We start from the raw sequence: 27,823 nt of genomic DNA, 5'->3' as shown, positions 1-27,823 counted from the left end.
AAAGGAGGAATTGGCCCTGGGGGTGACCAGTGAAATACACCTGCTGGAGCGTGTGCTATGGGTGGGTGCTGCTATGGTGACTAGCGAGCTGAGATAAGGCGGGACTTTACCTAGCAGGGTCTTGTAGATGACCTGGAACCAGTGGGCTTGGCGACGAGTATGAAGCTAGGGCCAGCCAACGAGAGCATACAGGTCGCAGTAGTGGGTAGTATATGGGGCTTTGGTAACAAAACGGATGGCACTGTGATAGACTGCATCCAATTTGTTTAGTAGGGTGTTGGAGGCTATTTTGTAAATGACATCGCTGAAGTCGAGGATCGGTAGGATGGTCAGTTTTATTTGTTTGGCAGAATGATTGAAGGATGCTTTGTTGCGAAATATTAAGCCAATTCTAGATTTAACTTTGGATTGGAGATGTTTGATGCGAGTCTGGAAGGAGAGTTTACAGGCTAACCAGACACCTAGGTATTTGTAGTTGTCCACATATTCTAAGTCAGAACCGTCCAGAGTAGTGATGCTGGGCGGGCGGGCAGGTGCGGGCAGCGATCGGTTGAAGAGCATGCATTTAGTTTTACTTGTATGTAAGAGCAGTTGTAGGCTACGAAAGGAGAGTTGTATGGCATTGAAGCTCGTCTGGAGGGTAGTTAACACAGTTGCCAAAGAAGGGCCAGAAGTATACAGAATGGTGTCGTCTGCGTAGAGTTGGATCAGAGACTCACCAGCAGCAAGAGCAACATCATTGATGTTGTCACGAACCGGCTCAAAGCCCGTAACAAAAGGGAGACAACGTGGAGATAAGGAGTAACAAAATATATATTTATTAACTAAAGCAACTAAGGAAAATATACAATGGTGTGTGTAATCAGTAATCAGTAGTGTAAGTGAGTGTTTTGCATGCATGAATGTGATAATGCAGGGTGTTGAAAGATGTTGTCACAAACAACCCAAAAACCACCAAGAAACACAACAAAATCCATAAAGGTGTCTGCATGGAGAGAGTCTCCTCCATGAATGGGGAAGTGGTGTATTTATCCTGGGAGACACCGGGCCCAGGTGTTTCCCATGTAGCTGACGACCCTCCCAACTCCGCCCACCAGCATCCTAATAAGGAAATAACAGAGAGAGAATACGGCAGACAGAGTGGGAGGGTCGTCACAATGTATACAGAGAAAAGAGTTGTCCCAAGAATTGGTCAGCCTTGGTCAGGTCAATGAATACGGCTGCACAGTATTGTTTCTTATCGATGGAGGTTAAGATATCATTTAGGACCTTGAGCGTGGCTGAGGTGCACCCATGATCAGCTCTGAAATCAGATTGCATAGTGGAGAAGGTACGGTGGGATTCGAAATGGTCGGTAATCTGTTTGTTAACTTGGTGTTCGAAGACCTTAGAAAGGCAGGGTAGGATAGATATAGGTCTGTAGCAGTTTGGGTCAAGAGTGTCCCCCCCTTTGAAGAAGGGGATGACCATAGCTGCTTTCCAATATTTGGGAATCTCAGACGACACGAAAGAGAAGTTGAACAGGCTAGTAATAGGGGTTGCAACAATTTTGGCAGATAATTTTAGAAAGAAAGGGTCCAGAATGTCTAGCCCGACTTATTTGTAGGGGTCCAGATTTTGCAGCTCTTTCAGAACATCAGCTGACTGGATTTGGGAGGAGAAATTGGGGAAGGCTTGGGCGAGTTGCTGTGGGGTGTGCAGTGCTGTTGACCGGGGTAGGGGTAGCCAGGTGGAAAGCATGGCCAGCCATAGAAAAATGCTTATTGAAATTCTCAATTATAGTGGATTTATCAGTGGTGACAGAGTTTCCCATCCTCAGTGCAGTGGGCAGCTGGGAGGAGGTGCTCTTATTCTCCATGGACTTTACAGTGTCCCAGAACTTTTTTGAGTTTGAGTCTGTTTGAAAAAGCTAGCCTTGGCTTTTCTAACTGCTTGTGTATATTTGTTCCTAACTTCCCTGAAAAGTTGCATATCTCGGGGGCTGTTCGATGCTAATGCAGAACGCCACAGGATGTCTTTGTCCTGGTTAAGGGCAGTCAGGTCTGGAGAGAACCAAGGGCTATATCTGTTCCTGGTTCTAAATTTCTTGAATGGGGCATGCTTATTTAAGATGGTGAGGAAGGCATTTTTAAAGAATAACCAGGCATCCTCTACTGACGGGATGAGGTCAATATCCTTCCAGGATACCCGGGCCAGATCGATTAGAAAGGCCTGCTCCCTGAAGTGTTTCAGGGAGCGTTTGACAGTGATGAGTGGAGGTTGTTTGACCGCTGACCCATTACGGATACAGGCAATGAGGCAGTGATCGCTGAGATCTTGGTTGAAAACAGCAGAGGTGTATTTAGAGGGCAAGTTGGTTAGGATGATATCTATGAGGGTGCATGTGTTTACGGCTTTGGGGTTGCACCTGGTAGGTTCATTGATAATTTGTGTGATATTGAGGGCAACCAGCTTAGATTGTAGGATGGCCGTGGTGTTAAGCATGTCCCAGTTTAGGTCACCTAGCAGCATGATCTCTGAAGATAGATGGGGGGCAATCAGTTCACATGTTGTGTCCAGACCACAGCTGGGGGCAGAGGGTGGTCAATAGCAAGCGGCAATGGTGAGAGACTTATTTTTAGAGAGGTGGATTTTTAAGTTCAAATTGTTTGGGTACAGACCTGGATAGTAGGTGTCACGACTTCTACCGAAGGTAACTCCTCTCCCTGTTCGGGCAGCGCTCGGCACTCGGCGTCGCCAGTTTACTAGCCGCTACCGATCCCTTTTTCCTTTTCTGTTTGTTTTGTCTGTGTTCCTTTTCACCCCTGGTTTCAATTGCTTTTATTTCTGTGTGTATATAGGGCACCTGTTGCCTGCCTTAATTCGTGCAGGATTAAGCTGGTGTGTATTTGCGTTCGATTATCGCTATTACGCTATTACGTACGTGTATGTAGTGTCGGAACTGTGGTTGTTCCTCCTTGTTCCTCCTTGTATTGACACGAGTTTCTGTTCCTTCGAGAGCGTAGTTTTGGATTTTCATCTGTGCCAATTTTGTATTGGTGGACTATGTGTCCAAGCGACTTACAGCTGTAATCGCAGCAAAAGGTGGCGCTACAAAGTATTAACTTAAGGGGGCTGAATAATTTTGCACGCCCAATTTTTCAGTTTTTGATTTGTTAAAAAAGTTTGAAATATCCAATAAATGTCGTTCCACTTCATGATTGTCTCCCACTTGTTGTTGATTCTTCACAAAAAAATACAGTTTTATATCTTTATGTTTGAAGCCTGAAATGTGGCAAAAGGTCGCAAAGTTCAAGGGGGGCGAATACTTTCGCAAGGCACTGTATTTAACCAGGTTGGCTAGTTGAAAACAAGTTCTCATTTACAACTGCGACCTGGCCAAGATAAAGCAAAGCAGTGCCACACAAGCAACAACACAGAGTTACACATGGAATAAACAAGCATACAGTCAATAATACAATAGAGAAAGCCTATATACAGTGTGTGCAAATGAGGTAGGATAAGGGGGGCGAGGCAAATAGGCCATAGTGGCGAAATTATTACAGTATGGCAAATTAAACACTGGGGTGATAGATGTGCAGAAGATGAGTGTGTAAGTAGCGGTACTGGGGTGCAAAGGAGCAAAATAAATAACAATATGGGGAGGTAGTTGGATGGGCTATTTACAGATGGGCTATGTACAGGTGCAGTGATCTGTGAGCTGCTCAGCTGGTGCTTAAAGCTAGTCAGGGAGATATGAGTCTCTTTGAAAGACAAGGTCCTGAAAAAGGGATGTTTCTTTTTTGCTGAGTTTATGTACCAACCTATTGTTTAAACTTTTTAACATATTTTTTATGCTATAGCGGTTAGTAATGCACATTTTCTCAATACTTACCTATTTAATCCAGTAGCCAATAGAATGTTACAGATCAAACCTAATGTATTGCCAACGAGTCAATCAAATTTGACAGATGTGAGAGACAGGAAGCAAAACACCATTTACAGCAATAATAAAAATATACAGGATAGCAAATACTGTAATGCAGTGACAATACCTCTCCTACTGCCATGAGGGGCTCCCAGGAAAACATTTAATATCTTCTAAATTAAGTCTTACAAGATTGTGTGGTTCTGATTATGTGTGTCTGTTAGCATGAGTGTGAGATTATCAGCATCAGTTGTGTTACTCTGAATGTCTGAGAAACAGAACACATGAGTAAGCGTAAGTGTAAAAGTATGTGGGCAAGCATGAAATGAGTGTGGTAAATATGTGATCAATATCATACACAGTAGCCTATATTGTTGGATGTGTCCACTGTGTGCAATAAAATAAAATTGTATCCCACAGGAAAATAAGAACAATCCGAAATTCCTTTTGATACTGTGGCAAAGCTAACTAAAAAGCAGCATTCCCCAAGAGAGGATGACTTTCACTTTAGCAGTGATAAATTCATGAACTTCTTTGAGGAAAAGATTATGATTATTAGAAAGCAAATTACGGACTCCTCTTTAAATCTGCGTATTCCTTCAAAGCTCAGTTGTCCTGAGTCTGCAAAACTCTCCCAGGACTTAGGATCAAAGGAGACACTCAAGTGTTTTAGTACTATATCTCTTGACACAATGATGAAAATAATCATGGCCTCTAAACCTTCAAGCTGCATACTGGACCCTATTCCAACTAAACTACTGAAAGAGCTGCTTCCTGTGCTTGGACCTCCTATGTTGAACATAATAAACGGCTCTCTATCCACCGGATGTGTACCAAACTCACTAAAAGTGGCAGTAATAAAGCCTCTCTTGAAAAAACCGAACCTTGACCCAGAAAATATAAAAAACTATCGGCCTATATCGAATCTTCCATTCCTCTCAAAATTTTTAGAAAAGGCTGTTGCGCAGCAACTTACTGCCTTCCTGAAGACAAACAATGTATACGAAATGCTTCAGTCTGGTTTTAGACCCCATCATAGCACTGAGACGGCACTTGTGAAGGTGGTAAATGACATTTTAATGGCATCGGACCGAGGCTCTGCATCTGTCCTCGTGCTCCTAGACCTTAGTGCTGCTTTTGATACCATCGATCACCACATTCTTTTGGAGAGATTGGAAACCCAAATTGGTCTACACGGACAAGTTCTGGCCTGGTTTAGATCTTATCTGTCGGAAAGATATCAGTTTGTCTCTGTGAATGGTTTGTCCTCTGACAAATCAACTGTACATTTCGGTGTTCCTCAAGGTTCCGTTTTAGGACCACTATTGTTTTCACTATATATTTTACCTCTTGGGGATGTTATTCAAAAACATAATGTTAACTTTCACTGCTATGCGGATGACACACAGCTGTACATTTCAATGAAACATGGTGAAGCCCCAAAATTGCCCTTGCTAGAAGCATGTGTTTCAGACATAAGGAAGTGGATGGCTGCAAACTTTCTACTTTTAAACTCGGACAAAACAGAGATGCTTGTTCTAGGTCCCAAGAAACAAAGAGATCTTCTGTTGAATCTGACAATTAATCTTAATGGTTGTACAGTCGTCTCAAATAAAACTGTGAAGGACCTCGGCGTTACTCTGGACCCTGATCTCTCTTTTGAAGAACATATCAAGACCATTTCAAGGACAGCTTTTTTCCATCTACGTAACATTGCAAAAATCAGCAACTTTCTGTCCAAAAATGATGCAGAAAAATGAATCCATGCTTTTGTCACTTCTAGGTTAGACTACTGCAATGCTCTACTTTCCGGCTACCTGGATAAAGCACTAAATAAACTTCAGTTGGTGCTAAATACGGCTGCTAGAATCCTGACTAGAACCAAAAAATGTGATCATATTACTCCAGTGCTAGCCTCTCTACACTGGCTTCCTCTCAAAGCAAGGGCTGATTTCAAGGTTTTACTGCTAACCTACAAAGCATTACATGGGCTTGCTCCTACCTATCTCTCTGATTTGGTCCTGCCGTACATACCTACACGTTCGCTACGGTCACAAGACGCAGGCCTCCTAATTGTCCCTAGAATTTCTAAGCAAACAGCTGGAGGCAGGGCTTTCTCCTATAGAGCTCCATTTTTATGGAACGGTCTGCCTACCCATGTCAGAGACGCAAACTCGGTCTCAACCTTTAAGTCTTTACTGAAGACTTATCTCTTCAGTGGGTCATATGATTGAGTGTAGTCTGGCCCAGGAGTGGGAAGGTGAACGGAAAGGCTCTGGAGCAACGAACCGCCCTTGCTGTCTCTGCCTGGCCGGTTCCCCTCTTTCCACTGGGATTCTCTGCCTCTAACCCTATTACAGGGGCTGAGTCACTGGCTTACTGGGGCTCTCTCATGCCGTCCCTGGAGGGGGTGCGTCACCTGAGTGGGTTGATTCACTGTTGTGGTCATCCTGTCTGGGTTGGCGCCCCCACTTGGGTTGTGCCGTGGCGGAGATCTTTGTGGGCTATACTCGGCCTTGTCTCAGGATGGTAAGTTGGTGGTTGAAGATATCCCTCTAGTGGTGTGGGGGCTGTGCTTTGGCAGAGTGGGTGGGGTTATATCCTTCCTGTTTGGCCCTGTCCGGGGGTGTCCTCGGATGGGGCCACAGTGTCTCCTGACCCCTCCTGTCTCAGCCTCCAGTATTTATGCTGCAGTAGTTTATGTGTCGGGGGGCTAGGGTCAGTTTGTTACATCTGGAGTACCTCTCCTGTCCTATTCGGTGTCCTGTGTGAATCAGGTGTGCGTTCTCTAATTCTCTCTTTCTCTCTTTCTCTCTCTCTCTCGGAGGACCTGAGCCCTAGGACCATGCCCCAGGACTACCTGACATGATGACTCCTTGCTGTCCCCAGTCCACCTGGCCGTGCTGCTGCTCCAGTTTCAACTGACCTGAGCCCTAGGACCATGCCCCAGGACTACCTGACATGATGACTCCTTGCTGTCTCCAGTCCACCTAGCCGTGCTGCTGTTCCAGTTTCAACTGTTCTGCCTTATTTTATTTGACCATGCTGATCATTTATGAACATTTGAACATCTTGGCCATGCTCTGTTATAATCTCCACCCGGCACAGCCAGAAGAGGACTGGCCACCCCACATATGCTCTCTCTAATTTTCTCTTTCTTTCTCTCTCTCGGAGGACCTGAGCCCTAGGACCATGCCCCAGGACTACCTGACATGATGACTCCTTGCTGTCCCCAGTCCACCTGACCGTGCTGCTGCTCCAGTTTCAACTGTTCTGCCTTATTATTATACGACCATGCTGGTCATTTATGAACATTTGAACATCTTGGCCATGTTCTGTTATAATCTCCACCCGGCACAGCCAGAAGAGGACTGGCCAACCCACATAGCCTGGTTCCTCTCTAGGTTTCTTCCTAGGTTTTGGCCTTTCTAGGGAGTTTTTCCTAGCCACCGTGCTTCTACACCTGCATTGCTTGCTGTTTGGGGTTTTAGGCTGGGTTTCTGTACAGCACTTTGAGATATCAGCTGATGTACGAAGGGCTATATAAATTAATTTGATTTAATTTGATTTAGTATAAGACATGTAATTTCAGAGGTTCTGACAGCAGCATGATTTCTTTAAAAAAAAATCAGGTAGTTAAATACACTGAATGCAGACTCCTTTATGCCTCCAGTGACACTTTTTAATAAGGCATCAAAGGTGCCCCAGAGGGTTTCAATGGTCCCTGCATTAGTGCTGTGGGAGAGTGTTTTGGAAGGATGAAGTGAGTGGGGTGTATGTGTGCACAGTGACTGAGAGTGTGTACTCACGGGGGGCTCCAGTGAACATGATCGAGAAGAAGTTGATGGCCATGGTGATAGCATAGAAGACTGGGAGCGCTCTCAGGCCGTTGGGAACAGGATCCTCCTGAGGAAGATAGGTGGGGTGAGATCTGGCTCGGAGCACATGGCTAAGGATCACTTATTAAATGTCACTATTATTTCATAGATTCCTCAGATATACCCCATTGTGTGCCGAAACAGTCATTTCATCCTTCTACATTCTCTCGTCAGGAGAAAGTTGAAACACTAAAAACAATATTATAGGTTTACACCTCTTACCTTATTCAGGATGAACCTGCGAACAAAATAGAAGAGAATTGCAGACATGATGCCTGACAGCAGATGTGAGAGGAACCAGGATACCACTACAGAGAGGAAAGAGAGATATTTCTAAAGATAATTATGTCAAAGCATATTTCAATGAGTCTCTGACCAATACCATTTGGCAATAATGCATTACGATACAGATGTAATGCATTGTAAGACTTGTCATAAGCATTTATATTTTTTTCAACCCTTATTTTGTCACACTAATACTGTGATATCATCATCTCATAATTATCATGTCTGAGCAAGTCCTTATTGCAGCGTATCACCACAGTCATTTACACACCAATACTTAGTAGCTCCATCCATTTGACCCCCATGATGAACTTTGGCTACCATGGAGAAACCAATTGTTGCACCCACAAGTGGGTTCCAGATATAGGGAGCTTTAAAAATGAAGCTGTCAGTTGCCACACAGCAGAACCTGTAGAACACAAGCATGAACAATGTCCTCCTTTGTTGCCTTTATAAGGATATCAACAAATGCCATTGAGACCTCTTAAATCAGCATAGCATGCAAAGAGTTTCTGAACTCCTAACAATGATCGTCATATAAGCACTCACCAAACATGGCACTGATGGAGCCTGCCATCAGCACGTGTTCAGAGCCATTGTACATGTTCACATCGATGATGCCCTTGCTGATGGTCTCGCTGACTTTGGCCCCCAGCAGCATGGGGCCTACCGTCTCAAAGACAGTGGCCAGGATGGACGCCTCTCGTAGGGTGACCACGCCAGAGCCCACCGCCGTGCCAAACGAGTTGGCCACGTCATTGGCCCCCACAGAGAAGGCCAGGATGAAGGCAATGACAAAGCCAAGGATCAGTAGCTACAGGTATCCTGACACATCACTCGAATAGGCAGTGGTGGCTCCTGCTAGAGATGATATACTGGTAGATTCCATTATAAAAAATGTGCCTATTTGAATCTCAAAATTATAAAATTCGGACATTTTCAAAATAATACGAATAATAAATAATGAGGTATATTGTTTCCTTGAGATTCAATAAATACACGTTTCAGGTATCCTGCCTCAAATCAAAGGATATAGCTATTATCTTACTCCTTTCTGAGCTCTGCTCAATAAGAGGCTAAAGTGAAGGGTAAAACAATAATTTCTATCTAAGTTTACTGAGCTGGTTTGAGAGTTTTCTTAGACACTGGGATAATATGCAAAGTACATCGATTGTGTGGTAGCCTCAGTAGGTGGTTGATGATGTACAATGTTTTGCAAAAAAATCTAATAAAAATAAAGACTTATTCACCACACTGAATCAGAAGATCAAAATCATTGTTTCATTTGAGTATTTAACAGTAATTACACATTTGAACTGACATAAACCTATTAGACCAGGAGATAACAGACAGGACCAAAACAGACACTATGGATCCGCAATGTTAAAGCATGTCTATTATTAAAGTAAATTTAAACATCTTGGGCGGGGTTAAATTAGCAACCATTGTATGTGTGAAAACGTTTCAAATTTTTTACATTTGATAGTAACCCCATTCTCTCCACCATGCTCTCTGGGCCAATCTCTGTCAAACCTGACCTATTGACTTTTTTTATTAGTGAACTGTTTGTGCTTTTTTTTAAACAGTGATCGTTAATTTGTGAAGCAAGAGCACATCCAATAATTGGTGTGAATGATTACCCTAAGAAGAATATATGTTTTGTATTTCAATTTGAGAGATGGCACTTTACAAATCATGTATGATGACAGATCAATTTAAATCTCAATCTCTGAAATAATACAGTATAAAAGCGGTCTTTCAGTAGGCCTATATTGTCAGTGAATCATACACTAGCATAAAAGTATATATAGCCTATATATGGTACTTCAAGAATAAATCAAGACAAAAGTAAACATGTAGTCCCCCAGGAATGATGTATTGCTCTCCGCTTGGGCCAATAAGTTTAATTTTGTAAATGACGGATCTCTATGGTAAGAAGCATCATTCAGAGCTAGTGGTGTCTAAGATATTGTGTGGGTGAATTAGATTCCTATCCCTGAGCATGTGTGCCAAATTTCATCACTCTGAGTCAAACATATCAAGAGATATAAACATGTGCCTGTAATAGCACCACCATGTGGTCAATGTGAATGTTCTTTAATATGTTTAGTCTTGACAGCATTTGTAACATGTGTACCACATTTTGTTACAATACAAATACCTTTGATTGATTTATATGCATTTATGTGCCAGACCACACCCATGTGAATGTTTATTGAATGTTTATCAGTGTTGTTTGAGGTACTAGTCTGGAAAGTATTGCCTTGAGACCTTTGTCCATAGATGCAACATATCAAGTTGCATGCAGATCGGTCATTCGGTGCCAGAGGAGTAGAGTTAATTATTTATTTTTTTAAATCAGACTTTGTGTCCCTGGGGCAAATTTGTTCCTCATGAGGAGAGAGACAAACGTACCAAATTTCATTACTTTAGATCAAACGAGGTGAGGGGCGTGACCTTTTAAAGTTAGCATTTTTAATCTCTTGTTATAGCGCCCCCATCTGGCCAATCAGTGTAATTTTGTAAATGCCGGATCTCTATGGCAAGACTCATTATTCACCCACGTTTTGTCAAAATCAGGCCAGTGCTGTCTGTGCTGAGCGTTTAGTGCTTTTTGAGGTAGGTTTCAATTGAATTATTTTTAACATTATTAAATGCATTATGAATTGTGGGTTGAACGCCGTAACACAGAATAAAACAATTAATTACATTCCCATGATGTTAGTGACGGCCCATTATTTCTTATCACCTATTAACCATAATTTATTCACGACTTCACTTTAGTAACTTATTTCAGTTGTGTATATTACATTTGTTTTATTTGATGACTGTATTATTTAATTCCAAGTCATCTCATCTCTATAAAGCTGCTGCCTATGCTGTCTGAAAAAATCACTATATTAGAAGTTCTTCAAAGTAAATAAGTCATACTTTTATGACTGCTGAATACCAATTATCAATAACTTAGATGATGTATTTTCAGGTACAGATACCTCACAAAGCAACTGCTATCTATCCCTCTCGATTGCATATTTTTCTGTCTCCTTTCTCTCTCTGTTCCACACTTATCTAACTTAGCAGGCATAAAATAAACTTATAGGCCGGAAAAGTAGGTGCGCAATGGATTATGGTCATTGTAGTTAATGACCACGCTTTCTGTGCCAAACTATGTCGAATATTAAAACTAAACTTTAGCACGGGAAGCATAGAAATAGTGCATATAGAACAGATCTACCGCTTCTTAGACTTGCTTTCAATGAGAATGACATATCTATAACTCACATTTCTATGTGAATTTGGTCATGTTGCCCAAAAAGTTACATATTGCAGCTTTAAGGTAAAGTAAAGAACCCGAATTTGGTTCAAAATGGAACCCTGTATGGAACCCAATGGTTCTACATGGAAGCAATTCTGGTTCAGTGATGACGAACCCCCTGGTTTCTGATCAAAGAACCCTACAAAAGGGTTCTATATAGAACCTTAAGGGGTCCCATATATGAAGCAAGCAATAGAAGCCTTTTTGGTTCTATCCAGAACCTTTTTTTCTAAGAGTGTAATGTACTGATGGAGAGAGACAACGTCTCAATCCCTTCCCCGATTTCATTGTGGGGGACAATTATCACAAATGTAGATTTCAAGCACTTCAAGAGCAGTGTTACTGATGCCTTCTCAGTGCCGGATTACAGTTGGGTCTCCAACCTTTTGTTTTTTATTGCAAAATGTGTAGAATTGCAAGAAATTAGCTTTAAAACAGCAACGTTCTCTCTTAGCCTTGTGACAAAATGTGTAGAAATAGAATTATAAAACTGGACATGTTTCGGTCATAAAAACAAAATTGGGGGTGGGTGTCTGGGGCAGTAGTCCGGCGCTGGGCCGTGGTCTTATGAAATACAAGGCAACTAGAAGATACACCAGTTCTGTGTCTTGCAAAACTAGCAATGCATAACTGACTGGTTAGGTTACTTCACATGTGCTTTATACTAAAACCAGTTATTTAATTAAAACTCTGTAAAGGTCTATGTAGCGTTCCAAATCATCTGTGATCCAATATATATTTTGAATGTACTTTAATACGATCCTCATGTGTTTTTTATATTACTCTTTGGCTGAAGACAAAGCTCTAACTTTCAGCATGTTTGTTTCTGCTATGTTGTGTGATGCATGTTTCTCCTCAACCTCAACCACAACTATTTTGTTGTGAATACTGTATATGTTGTGCTGGCTTAAGGCTCAAATCAAATCAAATTTGAGAATATCCTAAATTTGTCAGCCAACTTACTGTATAATCAAATACAGTAATGCATATTTAATACTTCCAAACAAATAATTAGATGAATATACATTTGTATGGCTTTAGTCAAGATTTGATTTGAGCCTTTAATACAACCCTCATGTGTTTTTATATTACTCTTTGTCTGAAGACAAAGCTCTAACTTTCAGCATGTTTGTTTCTGCAAAGTTGTGTGATGCTTGTTTCTCCTCAACCTCAACCACAACTATTTTGTTGTGTATACTGTATATGTTGTGCTGGTGTCATGACGTTGGCCTGGGGGTAGGTTTATGACAGTCATAAATACCTCTTCCCCCCTTTTTCCTCTCTCTACCCTACTGATGTTACATTTGCAAACCCCTTGGTTAACATAGAGATTCTGAGAAAATCAGAAGGTGGGGGGAAATGAACTATATTCTGGTAATCCGACCAATTGAACATATGTGATGGTACTTATCATCAATGATAAGATGACATAAACTCTACAGTGTAAAGTCTACACATCAGAGTTATCGGATTCACATGGAATTGTTGTTCAATTTAAATGTTTGAATATGAAATTATTCGGGATGGGATGAAATGTGATTTTAGCTTCTATAATGTGAGAATTGAGTTTTCATAAGGTTAGGGCTCTGCTCAATCAGTGGCCCGCCCCTGTGAAGAGTCATGGGTTATAAAACTTTTCAGACACACCCTCCTCGCTCCACTATATAAAGCCTTGACGAAAATGTAACCTCCTGTTCCGAGGACGACGGTCCGATGTCAGAATGGTTCAGATAATAACTACAGAATGAAGCCAACATCAGCGTGAGCCTTGGTTGCGAATGGTATGAACTTTGAACTCTTATTCACAACAGAAGTGATACCTCCTAGCCGTTGAGTTGGCAACAGCAGCTGCAAACGAGGGTTAGGAAGGAACAGACAGAGTATTCTGTCTATCACACAACAACGTTACTACAACGTATCCAATTGACCACCGGTGTCACGAGTCCGACCGAGGGTGGATTCCCTTCCCGGGCGGGTGGCGCTCGGCGGTCGTCGTCACCGGCCTATTAGCTGCCACTGATTGTCTTTCCTCCCCCTCCTTGTATGTTTATTGGTAGCACCTGTTTATGAATGATTAGTTTGTCTTTATTAGACAGCCGGCCCGCCTGGTTGTTGTGCGGGATTATTCAGTGTAACCTTCGGCTCTGTTGTAGAGGTACGTGTTAGTGCCTGGTCGTGCATTTTTCCGTTGTACATTTTCATTCCCTGTGTTTGGGGCCGTTACTATTGTGAGCACCCTGTGGTGCGTTGGTGCTATTAAAGAAGCACAGCATTGCACTCTCTGCGTTTGACTCCACACCCACGACACCCGGAGCATTACAACCGGGGACATTCTTCAAAGGACAAAGGACTCTGTTTGGCAACACGCCTTCCATCTACCACCAACCTACCGAAGCGCAGCTCAGAGTAAATATTTATTGCATTTTCCTTTTCCAAATGGGTGGTAATATAGAATGCTTAAGATACTGTATTTACGATAGCACAGCTTCTTCCTTTGTTACTCAGTCTTCCCGCTCTTTCACTCAAACACAGCCCCTTTTCTTTTGTGTAACAAGCTGTCATATCTGTTCCGCCCTCTAGGGACGTTTTCCTTTATGACGTAATTTGTACTCAAGTTATGATTAATTATGTGTGTGTAATTCTGTGTGATTAGTTAGGTATTTAGTAAATAAATAATTAAACACAATTTTGTGTTGCTGATTCATGCAGATAACCAAGAATTTACAACTTTCAGATGAGACTGAATTAAGATGACGATTAATATTGACTACTATTGATGTAAAATATTACTAGGTCTTTAAGAGTTTATTCGGAAGAGAACAGCTCTATAAATATTATTTTGTGGTGCTCTCTAGTTAATTACATTTACATGATTAGCTCAATCAGGTAATATTAATTACGGATAAACTATTTTATAGAATAGCATGTCATATCACTTAATCCGGCATAGCCAAAGACACGACACTGGCTTAAATGCAACATCCTCTAAACAGATGTGCAATTTAGAGTCAACAGTGAAAAGATCTGAATGATCTTCTATATTTTGTCAAGTCTCTCTGCTGTTAGGTTTTCCGCATGTGTAAGACTTGTTTCAGTCTGTTTTCTGTTTGTCATTTGCGAAACTTCAGCATCGCATAATGTTGCCTCTGTTATTCGTTACAACCCCAAATTCTTCATTTGGGAAAATGTGGGGTAAAACAGGAAGAGTGTCATTTGAAGCGTCTCACCCACACATATCTGCAGTTATCTATCTGGCTGTACAACTGCCTCATTACACTAGCTGGCACGGCATCCTCCAGATGTAAAAAATCAGCAAAACAAAACACTTTTGTAAATCATCTCTAAACCAATGTTTTATTGTATTAGCACATTAGTTCTTCATTCAGAACAAGTACTATAACGGTTGAGAAAGTCCTACATTTTTCAGACAACTTACTCTATAATCAAATAATTACAGTAATGCATCTTTAATTAGTACTTCCAAACAAATAATTAGATGAATGTACATTTGTATGGCTTTAGTCAAGTTAGTGACATTGTTGTTGAATGTGCCATCTTGGTCTTAAAGGAAAAATGCATGTTGTTTTCCATTGAGGTGTGAGAAATAACTTTGTGATAAGGGTAACTTTGTGTGAGAGAACCAAACCCCCAACATACTAAGCCTTTCTTTTCTCAGGCTGGGGCTTTACACTGACTATACAGGATGTACAGTAGAGCATTTTCCCACAGTAATCGTTAGTTGTGCGTGGTTTCTCATAGCGTGCTTTCTCATTTCTGTTTTGTATGATCATACATACACACAATTTGAAGTATGTACAATACTGCCAACCATTATTGGTTGAAGAGAATGGATCTTTCACAATGAACTCTACAAGCTGATGTTGAAATACTATACAAACTGCCTCCTCTTAAACACAGTTAGATCTTGTTCTTCATAACTAAGAAATACTTGTGGGAGAGATTGTGATGGAAACATTGTATTTGAGAATTCATTCATCATTTGCACACACTGCATATAGATTTTTTATATTGTGTTATTGACTGTTTGTTTATGTGTAACTCTGTGTTGTTGTTTGTGTCGCACTGCTTTGCTTTATCTTGGCCAGGTCGCAGTTGTAAATGACAACTTTTTCTCAACTGGCCTACCTGGTTATATAAAGGTGAAAAAAAAATGTAATTCAGAGAAGCCTACATAATGCAGATGTTGTTACAAGAAAGGTCTCGATATAACGATTGTATAAACAGAAAAAAGTACATTTCAAAAGAAAATGTCAAATATTTGTATTGTCATTATGCTTTCTTAATTCCTTCCATAGTTGTATTGTGAATATGATGTTGAATAATGCCTGATAAACTTGACATTTTACACTAATTGATTCTTATTGTCTATCTTCTTGGAAATGGGATAGTGCTTGCTTTAGAAACAAAGGAATGGGCCTTTCATGCTTACAAGGGATCAGACACCAAATGCTTTACTAAACATTTCTTGAAGTAGCAAGGTCATGTGTCAAGTATTCCTTGATGCTTAATACTGTTACTAAACATTCTCTTCAATAGCAAGGTCATGTGTCAAGTATTTGTTGATGCTTAATAGTGCTGCATAAGTTCAAACAATAAATATAGTGAGACGTCTGGATAGGGGATGCTAGGAGATATACTGCAAGAGGTTAACAGCTAGTTTGATTAGCTTTAACGGTTTGCTTTTAGTTGTTATGAGAGCATGCTAAGATTGTATGGAAAGCACTTGTTTCAGATATTGCTACACAAATTCCCTTCAAGTCCTCTAGATGGCATTCATGTCTCCCTACGGGGGTCAGCTCCCACTAAGCCCAAGCAAAGCTCTTCTCTGTCCTGGCACCCAAATGGTGGAACGAGAGTTCCTGGCCCTCTTCCAAAAACTTTGCAAACCCTACCTCTTCACAGAGTATCGTAAAGGCCTAGTGCAGTCAAAATTCTGTTTTCAATACTGAAAAAAAAAATACAAATGTAACATGTAAAGTCTTGGTCCCATGTTTCATGAGCTGAAATAAAAGATCCCAGAAATGTTTACATCCCTATTAGTGAGCATTTCTCCTTTACCAAGGTAATCCGTCCACCTGACAGGTGTGGCATATTAAGAAGCTGATTAAACAGCAGGATCATCACACAGGTGCACCTTGTGCTGGGGACAATAAATGGCCACTCTAAAATGTGCATGTTTTGTCACACAACATGATGCCACAGATGTTCTCAAGTTTTAAGGGAGCGTGCAATTGGCATGCTGACTGCAGGGATGTCCACATGAGCTGTTGCCAGAGAATTTAATGTTCATTTCTCAACCATAAGCTGCCTCCAAGGTCATTTTAGAGAATTTGGCAGTACGTCCAACTGGCCTTACAACTGCAGACCATGTGTAACCACGCCAGCCCTGTCTGAAACCATCTCAGGGAAGCTCATCTGTTTTACATTGTGACGGTATTTTTTAAATTTTTTATCCTTTATTTAACTAGGCAAGTCAGTTAAGAACAAATTCTTATTTACAATGACAGCTTACTCCAGCCAAACCTGGACAACACTGGGCCAATTGTGCTCTGTCCTATGTGTCTCCCAATCACAGCCGGATGTGATAGTCCCTTGTTCGAATCCAAGCTGTGAGGTGACACCTCTTACATTGAGATGCAGTGCCTTAGACCGCTGCACCACTCGGGAGCTCAAGCATAAGGGCAGGCGTAAGCTACAGACAACGAACACAACTGCATTTTATCGATGGCATTTGAATGCACAGAGACACCGTGACGAGATCCTGAGGCGCATTGTCTTGCCATTCATCCGCTGCCTTCACCTCATGGTTCAGCATGATAATGCACGGTCCCATGTCGCAAGGATCTGTACACAATTCCTGAAAGCTGAAATTGTCCCAGTTGGCCTGTATACTCACCATACATGTCACACATTAAGCATGTTTGTGATGTTCTGGATCGACGTGTATGACAGAGTTCCTGTTCCCGCCAATATCCAGCAACTTTCGCACGGCCATTGAAGATGAGTGGGACAACATTCCATAGACCACAATCAACAGCCTGATCAACTCTATGTGAAGGACATGTGTTGCGCTGCATGAGGAAAACGGTGGTCACACCCAGTGGCAATTTTAGCATGTAAATCTTGGTGGTGCAAACTCCCCTCAAATTCCATGCCAGCAAAGCCACTACACTACACAACACAACACTAAACAATACATAAATTGCACTATAACGGCGACAAGGGCCTACATAAACATGTCCCAACAGCAGAGCTTTCTATCCAGCAAAATGTAGTGACCACCGCTACACCTGGCTATCAGCGGAGCCTTGTCTGGCAGCGAAACAATTCGTTCAGCCTCGTTTACTACCTTTTTATAAAACATAGCTGATATGGCTCTCTGGCATATTACATAATATATGCAGCAGCATATAAGACATTTTTGGGTTCACCTTGTGCATGGTGGTCCCTCGTTGGCAAATTTTGTCATCAAAGAAAAAGATTTGGAGTTGGAAGACCGTTCAAAACGTATTTTCCAAAGTCTGACTTCCCAGGGTCAATGCTTGCGGTTAGCTGCTGTCACCGATTCCTTCCAAACAACTCATTTTAGTATTTGCCATCTCCAACTGGTTGTGTAATGTTTATGTCCAATGGCCGATGAGCACCGATACCTTTTATCTATAATTTATCTTCATTATTTATTTTCATATGACAAGGATTAAAAAGGATTTGCCAGTAGATTGTCTACTTGATTTATGATGATGACTACTAGCTAAATGTTGACATGATCAGTCCAATCAAGACTACTGTAGATATAACGTGATTTGACGTCAATTTATTTGTGGCCAATGACCTTGAGCCTTCTTGGTTGGGTACTTCTAATGTAACTCCATGGCAGCACCCAAAGGGCTCACATTCTTGATGTCTACTCTTACTAAAGGCGGGTGATGTAGTGTCCCCATGAGTGACAGAACACTGAGCCAATCACAGTGCAATGCTGAGCAAATCATGGTTTTCTGCTGGCCTGCCTCACCACAGAAAGCACTGAGCTATGCAGAGCAGACCTGCTTTGTGGGCCTCAGCCCCACCTGCCCTGAATGACAAGTCGCCACAGGTCACACCAGATACTGACTGGTTTTCTAATCCATGCCCTTACCTTTTTCTTAAGGTATCTGTGACCAACAGATGCATATCTGTATTCCCAGTCATGTGAAATCCATAGATTAGGGCCTAATGGCATTATTTCAATTGACTGAATTCCTTATATGAACTGTAAATCAGTAAAATCTTTGAAATTGTTGCATGTTGCGTTTATATTTTTGTTCAGCGTATATATTGTACATCAAATCAAATGTATTTATATAGCCCTTCTTACATCAGCTGATATCTCAAAGTGCTGTACAGAAACCCAGCCTAAAACCCCAAACAGCAAGCAATGCAGGTGTAGAAGCACGGTGGCTAGGAAAAACTCCCTAGAAAGGCCAAAACCTAGGGAGGAACCAGACTATGAGGGGTGGCCAGTCCTCTTCTGGCTGTGCCGGGTGGAGATTATAACAGAATGGCCAAGATGTTCAAATGTTCATAAATGACCAGCATGGTCAAATAATAATAATCACAGTAGTTGTCGAGGGTGCAACAAGTCAGCACATCAGGAGTAAATGTCAGTTGGCTTTTCATAGCCGATCATTAAGAGTATCTCTACGCTCCTGCTGTCTCTAGAGAGTTGAAAACAGCAGGTCTGGGACAGGTAGCACGTCCCAACAGCGGATGAAACTAACACTCTACACAGGACCTTCTAATTAGGGATGTGCAGTTTGCGAACTTGAACGACTCTTTTTACTGACTCAAGAGTTATATATATCTTTCAGAGTTTCTCATTCATTTTAGTAGTTCGTTTGACCTGTTGGCCGCAATTAATTCTACAGAAGGATTAGAGGAGCGACATGGTCATTTGACGTCTGTTTTGGCCGTGCAGCATTTAGGGTGATACGGCCTCTGTAGAAGTCAGGGCCATTATTCCTATTGCGCTTCGCCGAGCAGCGCAAATCTTTTGTGATGGAAGTTGTCAAGGAAGTGAGTTTGTGCTTATACAGGACCTCTCACCCTCACCTACCGTCAATCAATCATGTCAATGCGGAGCCCTCCACATTGTTACAACATTTAAGAGACGCATGACGATGTGGTACAGAGTTCAATTTAGCCTCTGCTTGTCTCAAGACGCCTGCAATTGCGTCACAACATCCAAACCGGCCTCCGACCGCATAAATTGGCTTTTAATACGCGCTCCTCCAGCTCAGCGGGGATGTGCTCCGACTAACAACTGTCTATCACGTGCGCCAGGGAAAATAGATCACGCTGCAGTCAGTATAGAGAAGAAAAATACATGTTTATAACTGATAATTGATCACATGGTGGAAAAATGAATACAATTAATTGAAATAATGAATGTTATGTGTGCTCTGTCTATTACGGAGTCAAATTAACGAAATTATTCGAACAATTCGTTATTTTGACTGAATGACTCGAAAATATAAGTCAGTAAAAAGAGCCGAACTTTCCATCACTATGCATGGGACAGAGTTTCGGCATTACGCGGTGACATCACCGTGCGGTAAATTTGCAAATAGACCAATAAGATAGAGAATTCCAAACCTTTATGCAAATAACAGCGTTTTCAGTTGTACACTCTCCACTCAGACCACTCTCAAACAGTCCTAGTAAAAATTCTTGCTTGAGAAATACTTTTTTGCTAAAAATCAATTTTTGCCAATTTTATTGTAATTGCATGATTTATATTGATATAAAAACTTTGGTGCAGAATAAAAGCAGATCAGAGCAACTCCTGATTCTAGTCAGTTCAAAGTTCACAGTTCAAATGCTTCATTTCTGGAAAATGATTCAGAGCATCATATAATGTCATTTGTTAGACAAGATAGAACATGCAAATAAGCAACTGATATGGCCTATATTAGCCCTTCCCACCCCATTTCCCTCCCTCCTCTATCTCCCTCCCTCACTTTCTCCATTCCCTTGCCAAACAGGATCTGTAGGATCTTTGTGAATAATTTTCTCAGGAGACAGGAATGCTTGAACATAAGCCTGCTGGGACATGCTCCTGACATTCCCAAAATCTCCCAGAAAAAAGCCCCTATTGAGGACGAGTATTCACATTTCTTTAGTTTTAAACCCAGGAGGAATAGGGATTCAAACCCCTCTAAATGCTGCCATGACTTAATCACCAAAAGGTATATAAACATCTCCCTTTCCGCAAAGAATCAAGTGCTGAATGCCATAATGCTTCCATCTTGTGACGTGGTGTACGTGCACACTATAAAGGATGTACCCCAGACACAGTGACTCACCACTGAAATTAAGCTGTCTGGAACGCTACCTTGAATGTCTACAGGAGTAGTATTCACATGAGAATCTGACTTCTTTACTGAGATGTGGAAGTGACACATAACCAACCTTTCTGACCCTTTTAAAAATATTTTTAGTTATTTAATTTGACCCCTTTATCTCCCCAAATTCGTGGTACCCAATTGTTATTAGCTACTATCTTGTCTCATCGCTACAACTCCCGTATGGGCTCGGGAGAGACGAAGGTTGAAAGTCATGCGTCCTCCGATACACAACTCAACCAAGCCGCACTGCTTCTTAACACAGCGCGCATCCAACCCGGAAGCCAGCCGCACCAATGTGTCGGAGGAAACACCGAGCACCTGGCAACCTTGGTTAGCGTGTACTGCGCCACAGGAGTCGCTGGTGCGCAAAGAGACAAGGATATCCCTACCGGCCAAACCCTCCCTAACCCGGACGATGCTAGGCCAATTGTGCGTTGCCCCACGGACCTTTCTGACCTTGTCTTCTTTAATGTAAGGTTATAAATCATACCAGTATTTGTAATTGTAAGTCAGTGGTACTTGCATTTTTTTTTTTAGGTATGGACAACAATCACAGTCATAGGCTCCAGGGAGGTAATTATATTGAATTTATATAATGCATTTTATCAGTGTTCAAAGCACTCCATATTTTTCAAAGTACATCATATAAAAATTGCACACTCAAAATGTTTTCGTAAATCACCAGGTTGCTTTTCATACAAGAATATTGTTAATTTAAGTTAAGTATATTTTATTTAATAAAGCCTCAACTTGTAATATCCAGTCACAAATAGGTTTTTCTTTTTGAGTTGTCCTTTTTAAGTTGATTTTATACAAAAACACGAAGTTACTGTATTGAACAGGTTTGGTAAACAAATTTGTACAGTAGATTAGCACAGTAGTTTAGTATGAGAAAATAGGATCTAGGATCGTTAAAAGCATACAGTATAAATACACAATCATGAAAGTTGTGGCATCTTCACCGCATGAAATATGACACATTTACTGAAATATAATGGCCATCTATTTCAGAGATATATATGCTATTAAAAAGTCTGGGACAGAAATGAAGAGAAATAAAGACATCACATCACTGTAACATTTGCTTGTCCCTTGATATTAGACCAATAAACCCCTTTTCCACAAACAGGGCATAGACTCATAGAGATGCTCTCAATGGTTCAACCATAGAGTAGGTAAGTATTCCTGCATTCCTGTTCTCTAGTCTACCCTTGCTCAATAACTGTTTCCATTGTGCTTCCATTCGTTGAAAAGCATGGACCTGCTGTTGTATTACATAAAAAACTACTCAAAGTTAATTCTTTCTTCAGGAAAGGTCTCTGTAGTTTTATTTGACTGACCAGAAGCTGGAGGTGGGAGTAGTGGTACTTGGAGACTCTTTGGGAGCTTGGCTTGGGCTGTGGCTGTAGCTGGGGGAGTGAGTGACACTTGGGCTGCTGGATGGTGAGGATGTAGACGAGGAGCACGAGGAGGATTTAGATTTGATCTCAAGCCACTTCCCTCCCAAGGCTTTGGCAAAGTGGTCATCCACAGAGACGCTGATGGAGAGCTGGCGGGAGCTTGCCCTTTGGTAGTCCATCCCCAGGCTTCTCTTGAAATGCTCCTCCACCACATGGTCATAGCTGTGCTTATATAGCACTGCAATGGAGAGAATACCAAACAAAGGTCAGAGGCATAATTCTTAACAAGTCTGCAATACAACAACAGCATTGTAGCACTACAGTTTTTATTGAGATAAAGGAGAATGATACTGACCTGTGGAGGAGTGGCTGCTGCGGAACTCAGATCTGCAGGTGGGCTTTCTTGTAGAGGAGACACAGGTGATCACAGAAGGACGCATCTGAAAGAGGCAAAACAATTACATTTTAAAAAGTGTTTAAACATTATAAGATTCCGTACAGAACAATGTTATCGAAAACCTAATTCCCCCCCAGAACAATAGGATGAACATGTCAATGTAAACATAGCAGATTAAGCCATCACTAACTTTTTGTTGAAGGCTCAGTATGACTTTAGGATAGAACATTTATTTGGTTATAGGATGGGGCCTGAAAGCTGTTCACCCTCATCAGGTTGGCACAAACAGGTCAAAGAAAGAGATGTCTGTTTAGTCATGTTGAGGACATTCCTCCCACCATTGCTCACATTTTCTCCCCGAATCCGGCTGGATTGCATATCTTGGACAAGCAGAAGCCTGTAAAGGCTCTTGGGAATAGAATGTGCCTGAGCGTTTATAATCACTACAGAGATCGCAGAGATACACTATATATACAAAAGTACGTGGACACACCTTCAAATGAGTGGATTCGACTATTTCAGCCACGCACGTAGCTGACAGGTGTATAAAATCGAACACATAGCCATGCAATCTCCATAGACATACATTGGCAGTAGAATGGCCTTACTGATGAGCTCAGTGACTTTCAACGTGGCACCTTCATAGGATGCCACCTTTCCAACAAGTCAGTTAGTCTAATGTCTGCCCTGCTAGACAGCTGCCTTGGTCCACTGTAAGTGCTGTTATTGTGAAGTGGGAATGTCTAGGAGCAACAATGGCTCAGCCGTGAAATGGTAGGCCACACAAGCTCACAGAATGGGACTGCCAAGTGCTGAAGTGCGTACCATGTAAAAAATAATCTGCCCTCGGTTGCAACACTCACTACCGAGTTCCAAACTGCCTCTGGAAGCAACGTCAGCACAATAACTGTTCATCGGGAGCTTAATGAACTGGGTTTCCATGGCCGAGCAAGCCTAAGATCACCATCCTATGCGCAATGTCAAGCTTCGGCTGGAGTAGTGAAAAGCTTGCTGCCATTGGACTCTGGAGCAGTGGAAACATGTTCTCTAGAGTGATGAATCACGCTTCACCATCTGGCAGACTGATGGACAAATCTTGGTTTGGAGGATGCCAAGAGAACACTACCTGCCAACGGTAAAGTTTGGTGGAAGAGGATGGTCTGGTGCTGTTTTTCATGGTTTGGGCTAGGCCACTTAATTGCAGTGAAGGAAAATGTTTACGCTACAGCATACAATTACATTCTAGACGATTCTGTGCTTCCAACTTTGTGGCAACAGTTTGGGGAAGGCCCTTTCCTGTTTCAGCATGACAAGGCCCCCTTGCACAAAGCGAGGTCCATACAGAAATGGTTTGTTGAGATCGGTGTGGAAGAACTTGACTGGCCTGCACAGAGCCCTGACCTCAACACCATCAAACACCTTTGGGATGAATTGGAACGCTGACTGCAAGCCAGTCCTAATCGCCCAACCTTAATGCCCGACCTCACTAATGATCTTGTGGCTGAATGGAAGCAAGTCCCCACAGCAATGTTCCAACATCTAGTGAAACACCTTCCCAGAAGAGTGGAGGCTGTTATAGAAGCAAAGGGGGGGCCAACTCCATATTAATGCCCATGATTTTGGAATGAGATGTTCGACAGGTATCCACTTACCTTTGGTCATGTAGTGTACGTAGGCTCTGACTGCCTAGGGCTACACTGGGAGATTACTGAGGCACTCATGACTGAGACAAACCAGAAAACCCATCCTTCATGTTGTTAGCACCTGGACCCACTATTATAATTGTTCCTCTTGAAATTACCTGTATCTGATTGGTGGATGTAGTGCTTTTTGTTTTCTTCTCTGTCCTCTCAGGCTCTTTCCTTGGTTTCTTAATTAGGTCCAGTGGTTCATCCATAGGTGGTGTGGGATACACATGATGGGGAAGATGACCTGTGGGGCTGGGGGTTGGGCTCCAGGAGGATGTGGGGCTTGGGGTTGGGCTCCAGGAGGATGTGGGGCTCTGGGGAACACTAAACACAGCTGGCCTCTGAGCACTTCTCATGTTGCTTTTGCTCTGTGCCCTCTCTCGCCTGAAACACAAAATCACATGCTGAAACATGGAATCACACACTGGACATGGCGTTATGAAACCAATGGTTGTCAATTATGAAGTTATAGAGGGGGATTAAGGCATGTGCAGGTTTCACAAACCTTTCTTCCAATGTTAGGCCACGCTCAGAGCTGTGTTTGCGCTTGACTGGATGCACTGGTGGTACTCGAACTCTCTCATTTGTCATATGCCTGTATCTATCTTCACTTCTTAGGTTGGGCTGACCTACAAGAGGAAAGATCAGGCACACATAAAGCTAATGGTTACTATTTGAAATAATATACACTATACTTATTGGCAAAGATATTGGCACAGATAAGGATGGCTTACACCTAACTAACCAGTCATTAGGTGTGGCAATGAGTAAATAGGTGACGGGTTGTTTTGATCCTTGGAACTGTGACATAGGGTTCATCACCTGTATGAGTAGTTTGTGGCCGTGGGAAAGCTTTCATGCCACCGTTAATTGTAAACTCTGTTAAGCTGTGGAACTAGACATACCAGATTGGTGAGTGTTACAAATCTTCTTGATTCAATGTTAACTGTAAATGTTGTATTTCAACATACAGTGATGATGACACCTATCTTATTTACATATCTAAGAGAGTAAGATTAGTTTATATTCAAAATGTGGATTGAGCTGGACAAACTTAAGATAACTAATGTCTCACAACCATCATTACAATACACACATCACACAGAAGCATTCTCTTCATTGTGACAAACTAACAGAAACATCAACAGGTGCTAACATCCTTTGTGTTATTTACATGACATTTTAGTCATTTAGCAGACACTCTTATCCAGATCGACTTACAGTTAGTGCATTCATCTTAAGATAGCTAGGTGGGACAACCACATATCACACTCATAGTAAGTACATTTTTCCTCAATAAAGTAGCTATCAGAGCTAGTAAGGGGGGGAAATGCGGAGGAGGTGAGGAGCAGGTGCAAGGGGGGTGCTGTGGGATTATTTAAGATACTATTTGAAGAGGAAGGGTCCAGATGATTTCGAAAGATGGGCTGTCCTAGGTAGGTTCAGATGGAAGCTGGTTTCACCATTGGGTTGCCATGAGAGAGAAGAGCTTGGACTGGGCTGAGCTGAGCAGGAGCTGCCCTCCCGTAGAGGTGTCAAGAGAGGGCCAAGAGACCAGAGGTGGCAGAATGTGACGTTTACCAACGTCAGTACACTGGCATTTGTTTTTTTATAAAGCTGACACCAGTCCTCTTCACACCTCATATTATGTTGTTTCTTTAAAGCTAAATTCCTTGAACTATATTAAAATTGGCATTGTCAATATACCAAAAGAAATGCACCACATTAGCATGCAATGCTCCACTACCACATTGAGATACAATGCTGAATGATTAGGTCATGTTAGTACTGTACATGAATGGTCCCCTTAATCTCAAATACTTTGCCTATCCACAATCGTCAGTCCAATCCACATCTCAAACAGTCATGTCCCTCAACCCCAACCTCTCACCTATGACCTCCCATTCTGTCCCTCAGACAGCATAGTGTCACAGTGGATACCCGTGGAGGGTGACTGGGAGAAAACCACACCTTGCCTGACTGACGTTATGATGCCTGAGGCATGGTTATTTGTTATTTGTTATTTGTATCGGTAGAGGAAACAAGAGGGCAGTACCTTCAGATCCTCTCCATCTGCCACAGTTATTCCCATCATCTGACATAAACCTATCTGAAGTAATGCTTGAGAGCAAGACATTTAGAAACAAGTTGACATTTTACCAATGGAGGGACTAATTTATAGTTGCTAACTATCCTTAAATGTTGTTATAGCCTTAAGTGGATATAGTGAGGCATTATTGTCGCATTCGTCAACGTTATCTTAAACTCAACCCCCTCCCCAAAAAAGTCAAAAGTAAAAATATGTATTGGTTTCTTAAATGAGATTGTTAAAGTTGCTGAATTACATATTGCTTTTATGCAATTCAAACAGTTAGCTAAAATGTACTCAATGACATTTACTCTGACTTAGTAAAAGTTATTTTAGAATGACCCTAAACATTTGCATTTCTAATGACTTTATTTGAACTAGCTAAGCTAATTACGAAGTAATAATGATCTAATAACAACTGTGTCATCATACATGATAACAATGCATGTTGCAGCAATAAATACTACTATTTAAAGTAGCAGGGATCACAGCAGCACAATTCTATTTTGTGAAACAATAGTAGGCCTATAAGAAAATAAATAAGATATATTACCTTCCAAGATGTAGACTTTGAAGCCACTGCTCATCCGAGTTATGTATTGCAAGTTTGCAACAGCCATGTTTCCTTGTCTTTGTCTGTGAATAAAGCAAACTGCAGAGGACCACCTTGACTGTTCGAGCTAAAAGGACACAATGAGCCTAAATTCTGGTTGGAAATGGAAAGTCAACGAGATGCAGAGCTTGATCTCGGCCAGGTAACGTATCAGGAGGCTGCGCAGAGCTGCTGTGTCTTCCAGGAAACCCTATTGCTGCAATGTCATTGGTCGCTCTCAAGCCAATCACAACCTCATCGCTTTTAGATGTTTATGTTATTGTTGCAGGAAGAGTGGGTTCACAGGTAGATACTTCAAGTAGGAAAAATTATATTAAACTGTTCACTGATTGTCCCTGCACCACCCAACCATACGTTTACCTCACTTTCAGGCATAAACAGGAATGTAACATAGATTACTTTACATTCAATTCAATGGAGACTCAAAACAAGAAAACACTGATAATGTCACAAAGCACTTTTTTTCCATGTTTTGTACCTCTCCCAGAATCCACTGGGAACTTCAGGTGTATCTGTTGTCTCCACTCTGGAAGTCAGCACCTGTCCTCTGCCCTTCCCTCACTCCTAATCTACAATCTCACCAAACTGCATTTCTTCGAGTGCTTAGCCCACCAGAGCTCCAGTAATTCCACTGACCTGCCCATACATGCACACAGCTGTACTGTGAGCCAGCCTAACCATTAATGAAAAGGCTATTGTTGATGGCCAGACAAAGGCCAATAAATACTGGAAAAACTTCTGCACTGAGAAACAATCTTGTCTGAGCATGCTGAAGAGTCTGGACACACATGAGCATACTCTCAGCACACAAGTGACCACAACAACACTCAGGACCTGACACATTTA

General features: G+C 41.8%; 1 protein-coding gene across 1 annotated transcript; it reads right to left on the bottom strand.

Moving 5' to 3' along the window:
- Positions 1-21,313: 21,313 nt before the first annotated feature.
- Positions 21,314-27,151, bottom strand: LOC109879047 (transcription cofactor vestigial-like protein 4). The gene is made up of 5 exons (XM_020471239.2): positions 26,918-27,151; positions 24,781-24,904; positions 24,389-24,659; positions 22,546-22,630; positions 21,314-22,428 (listed from the first exon to the last, which is right to left on the bottom strand). Exons 1-5 carry the CDS (start codon positions 26,982-26,984, stop codon positions 22,118-22,120), a joined length of 858 nt encoding a protein of 285 aa, XP_020326828.1. The 5' UTR covers positions 26,985-27,151; the 3' UTR covers positions 21,314-22,117.
- Between the last annotated feature and the right edge of the window lie 672 nt (positions 27,152-27,823).

This window comes from Oncorhynchus kisutch, linkage group LG3, assembly GCF_002021735.2.
Source record: "Oncorhynchus kisutch isolate 150728-3 linkage group LG3, Okis_V2, whole genome shotgun sequence".
Classification (NCBI taxonomy): domain Eukaryota; kingdom Metazoa; phylum Chordata; class Actinopteri; order Salmoniformes; family Salmonidae; genus Oncorhynchus; species Oncorhynchus kisutch.
This window is presented reverse-complemented; position numbering and strand designations above follow the sequence as displayed.